Genomic DNA, 4,368 nt, shown 5'->3' with positions numbered 1-4,368 from the left:
TACAGCAGCATAATGTACTGATGCCCAAGACAAATTTCCCTCGGGGGACAATAAAGTTATCTTGATCTTGATCTTGATCTCCAGCAATTATGACATTTGTTTGATCTATAATTAAAATAGAACTGAGAACCTTGCAAAGAAAATTCAGGCAATAAAAGTTGGAGCTATGTATATTCACAAAGGTCACTGGAATAGAGTTCAAGCAGCCAGCAACTTACTAGAAATCTACCGTTGGGCTCTGCTACTGTTATATTTTGACTGAAAGGGATGTTTTTCATAAAAACAAAATTTCAACCCTTCTAGTCTTCACTCCAAATTTAGCCTGATTTGTCTGACACAACAACCTTGGCTCTCTTAACTAAATTATATTCTGCTTCAAGCTATGTGTGTCATTATGAACCTCAGTGTTAAGCATTCTTTCTGCCAACATATTATCAAAACAATGTGCTAACCTTAACCAACATAAACCGTGAGTCTAGTACTCTGAAAACATACTGACTCTAAATCAAGCATTTCTACTCTATCACTTTGGAGAATTGCAAATAAAGCCATGCATATACACCTTGGAATAGCTATATTAAAAAAAAAACTTTAAAAAAACATTAGGTTGGTAAGTTCACTAGGACATAACATTGTTTACAAACAACATTCTTTACTTATCTATCCTTTTAATTTTGCTCTCAAAGTGCACAAGATTAATGTAATTAGCTTAAAATGTTCAAAATATTCTAATTTCTAATTTAGCCAGGTTGGACTGGACCCAGGTAGACCGCTCTTCTACGGAGCCATGTTGCTGTGGTCATTATGGAGTTCAATATTGCTACTGACCCCCCTGAAGGCTGCAGAAGAGGAAGATGTCCGTGCAGGTAGGGATGACTCTTGTTATGTAGACCCTTTTCAGTTAGATACGGTGGCTTGAGAAGGTTTACACACCCAAACGAAAGTTTTTATTTTATTTTTAAAGGCCAGTTATTTCATGGATCAGGATGCTATACATCCTGATAAAGTTCCTTTGGCCTTTGGAATTAATATTGCCACCCCACATCATCACATACCCTTCACCATACCTAGAGATTGGCATGGAGAACTTTCCATAAGATCATCTCTCAATGCAAATCAAACCAGCGATTAGGCTAACTGAATTAAAACCATTCCAATCTCCATTTATTTACAATACATTATTCATTCACAAAGAAAATTGGTGTCCTTAAAAGGTTGGATTTTCCTGTTTGTTTTGAATTAAGGCATTTAGATCAATTTCCAAAACATGTTTTCTTATTCCCCTTTTTAATCGCATGGGTGTGTAAACTTTCTCAAGCCACTATACTTTGACGTTTTTTTGTGGGCGTAGTGTAGGTGGAGGCAAAATGATAGCACATACTGTGTTGGCTGCTGCTGTTTTTTGGAGAGATACCTCCCAACAGCATACCACATTGCAACAGCGGAGCCGTGCCTACTAATGTGTATCACAGCAGGAGGTCTACCTTCAATTAATAGGCAAGGTGGCAAGGCGGCTTTATTTGTATAGCCCAATTCAGCAACAATACAATTGTGAGTGATTTACAGAAAACGTTAAAAAGCAGTTAAACACAATTAAAACATTTTTAAAGAGAATATAAAAACTGCTCGGTTAGCTTACTTTATTGTTTTCCATAATCCGAGTCAATGGAAGCATGCTAAACAGAAGAGGGCCCAGAATGGAGCCTTTGGGAACTCTGGTTGTCCCATTCGTCCACCCAGATGTGTAATTACCTAGACACAAAGTAGTCCCTGTTCTCCAAGAAGGATTCAAACCATTTTAGTACTGTGCCAAAAAGTCCGACCTAGTTTTCCAATCAGTCTAGTAATATCAGAACAGTGTGTAATATCAACTGTTCTGATGCTATTGGATCCCCCCTGCACCAAAGAGCACCTTGTTAGATTTTTTCAACCACCATCAAAAAGAAGCACCTCCATTTCCAGTCTAGTAATATGTTGTGGTCGACCGTGTCAAATGCAGTACTGAGATCTAGTAATACTAAGGCTGAAATTGTGCCACTGTCTGTATTTAAGTGGATGTAATTGAAGACTTTAACAAGAGACGTCTCAGTGCTGTGGTGTGGTTGAAAAAACCTGACTGGAAGACATCAAAACAGTTGAAAAAACACATTTTCAATGATTTTACTTTAAATGGAAGGTTTGATATGGACCTATGATTGCTCATTAGTGACATGTCTAGATTGTTCTTTATTTTTTACAGTGGCTTGATGCCTGCAGTTTTCAAGGCCTGTGGAGAGATACCTGAAAGAAGAGATGTGTTTATAATCTGTAGAATATTAGAAACCAAACATTTTGGAAAAATCCCTTTGGCAGAATATCAAGGCAACAGGAGGAGGATTTCAGATATTGTAACATGTCCTTTAGGTTTTTAATGGTTGATTGCATTTAATTGCGTCATGGAATTTTAATTGATTTTACGTGGGCGCGGGGACAACACAAATCCGGTACCGGATATGGAGCCATTTAGTCAGTAATGAAAGAGGCAAATTAATTGTAGGTCCCAGTGGATAAAAGTTGAGATGTTACTGATACTAAAGGGTTTGTTAACCTATTGACAGTAGCAAACAAGATCTGTGTATTATTATTGTTTTTGGCAATAAGGTCAGAGGACCGCCTTGCATTTCTCAGTTACAAATAATAAATGCAAAGACTCACTATAGATGTCATAATGAACATGGAAAAAATTCCACCACCAGCTCTCGGCTTTTCAACACTCTTTGTTCTGTTCTTACCAGTGTGGCATTTCTGAAAAGAGATCTTATCGTACCAGAGACAGCTTTAACCTTAGTGGGAACAATGGCATCAAAAACGTTTGTTATTTTACTAGTGTACTGATCCATAAGCTCATTGACTGAGAACTAGGGCTGCATATTGCAATATATTTTTCCCCTGCGATACATATTACGATATGAAAAAAGAAAAAGTAACTTTTATAAGATGACATAAATAGCTCTATTTGGAAATAAATCATTCTCGACTACTGCTGTGATTTTGTAGGGGAGTGCAGATAAAAATGAAAAAAGATCTTTTCTAATGTGAATCATTCTTTGTTGAACTTTAATGCTTTAAAAACACCAAAGCAAGTAAGAGCTGTGACTAACGTCTTCTGAAGGGGTTTTGGAGGGAAATTGGGTAGAAATACGCTGGTTGACTAGCATGACACCATTGTATTCATATAATAATCAATCCAGGCTAACGTGAATGACAGTGACGGCATGTTGCTTCTTCTAAATTTCAGGTTGTGGTTGACTAGCGGGGCCGGCTCGTTAGTTTGATAAATTGATCAGACCGGAAGGTCACGCACACTAGAAACAAACTCTGCATCCAAGAACAATTAAATCAGTGGAAAGGACGTTAGATCAGACACAGACTTCTGTAGTAGATTAGTGTTACGTTTCCAGCGTCGCAACTTCGAACCGTAACGTTAGTTGGGATGGACGGACCCCTTGGATCTTTAGGCTAACTATATAAGCTTTAGCCTGGTTGGTAGCAGCTTTCTGCATGGGGAAACGGCCGGGAGACGTTGTGATGATGTTGCTCTAATTTGGTTTGTATTTGCAGTGAACATAAAACACTGACTACTGTAGCTTCACTGACTACACATCGCGTGTATGCGCATCACTATGTCAGCAGCAGCTGCTGTCTACGGTGCTTTTCTACACACGGAGAGCATCACGTCCCATAACAAACCCCGTCGGACTAACGTCACATGAGAGAGAGACATCATTGCTTTCAAGGCCACACCCACAGCCTCCATGGCAGCTCCAGCTTTTTACATCTTCACTCAATTGTCATTCATAAAACGGAGGCTAGGGTGACTCGATCAGAGCAGCTGCACTCTTATTTTGGTCCGTCCAAGTTTCAGTAAAAACATAATATTGTAACGCTCACCCCTGTGTTGCAGCGTTGAAGAAGGAGGCGATAACTGGTTTGCAACTTCTGTGCATTTATTTTATAACACAGCTTAACTCCGGTCACTGTTGGCCGTGACCACGCCGAACATCCAGTCCACAACAACGGAACCAGGAGCCCTTCTTCTACGGCCCAAACTTGGGTTGCCCCCCCCCAATAGAACCACACTGACCTCTGCTGGTAACAGTAGTGCATAACACTAACAAATATAAACATTTGCTTAACTGATGAACTCGTAATGACAGGGACACATTAACTCAGGTCATTACACAGCTCCCCCCTAAACAAAGTCCCTCGTCCCGAGGGACTACACAAAGTCTCTGAGATGGCCCGGCCGAAGTCTCTGTCTCCGCGGCCGCGTGGGGGACGCGGGCGCCTCTGCCCTGTGGGGGGTGCTGCGCCCCTGTGCAGCGAAAG

General features: G+C 40.2%; 1 protein-coding gene across 1 annotated transcript in view; it reads left to right on the top strand.

The window, feature by feature from the left end:
* The window catches only part of si:dkey-225n22.4 (collagen alpha-1(XXI) chain), an 88,056-nt gene that overhangs the window by 16,094 nt on the left and 67,594 nt on the right, over positions 1-4,368 (top strand). The window contains exon 2 of the mRNA XM_034862405.1: positions 745-866. Within this exon, the coding sequence (XP_034718296.1) occupies positions 788-866 (79 nt within the window). The 5' untranslated portion in view covers positions 745-787. The remainder of the gene's footprint in view (positions 1-744; positions 867-4,368) is intronic.

Source organism: Etheostoma cragini, chromosome 22, assembly GCF_013103735.1.
Source record: "Etheostoma cragini isolate CJK2018 chromosome 22, CSU_Ecrag_1.0, whole genome shotgun sequence".
Lineage (NCBI taxonomy): Eukaryota > Metazoa > Chordata > Actinopteri > Perciformes > Percidae > Etheostoma > Etheostoma cragini.
This window is presented reverse-complemented; position numbering and strand designations above follow the sequence as displayed.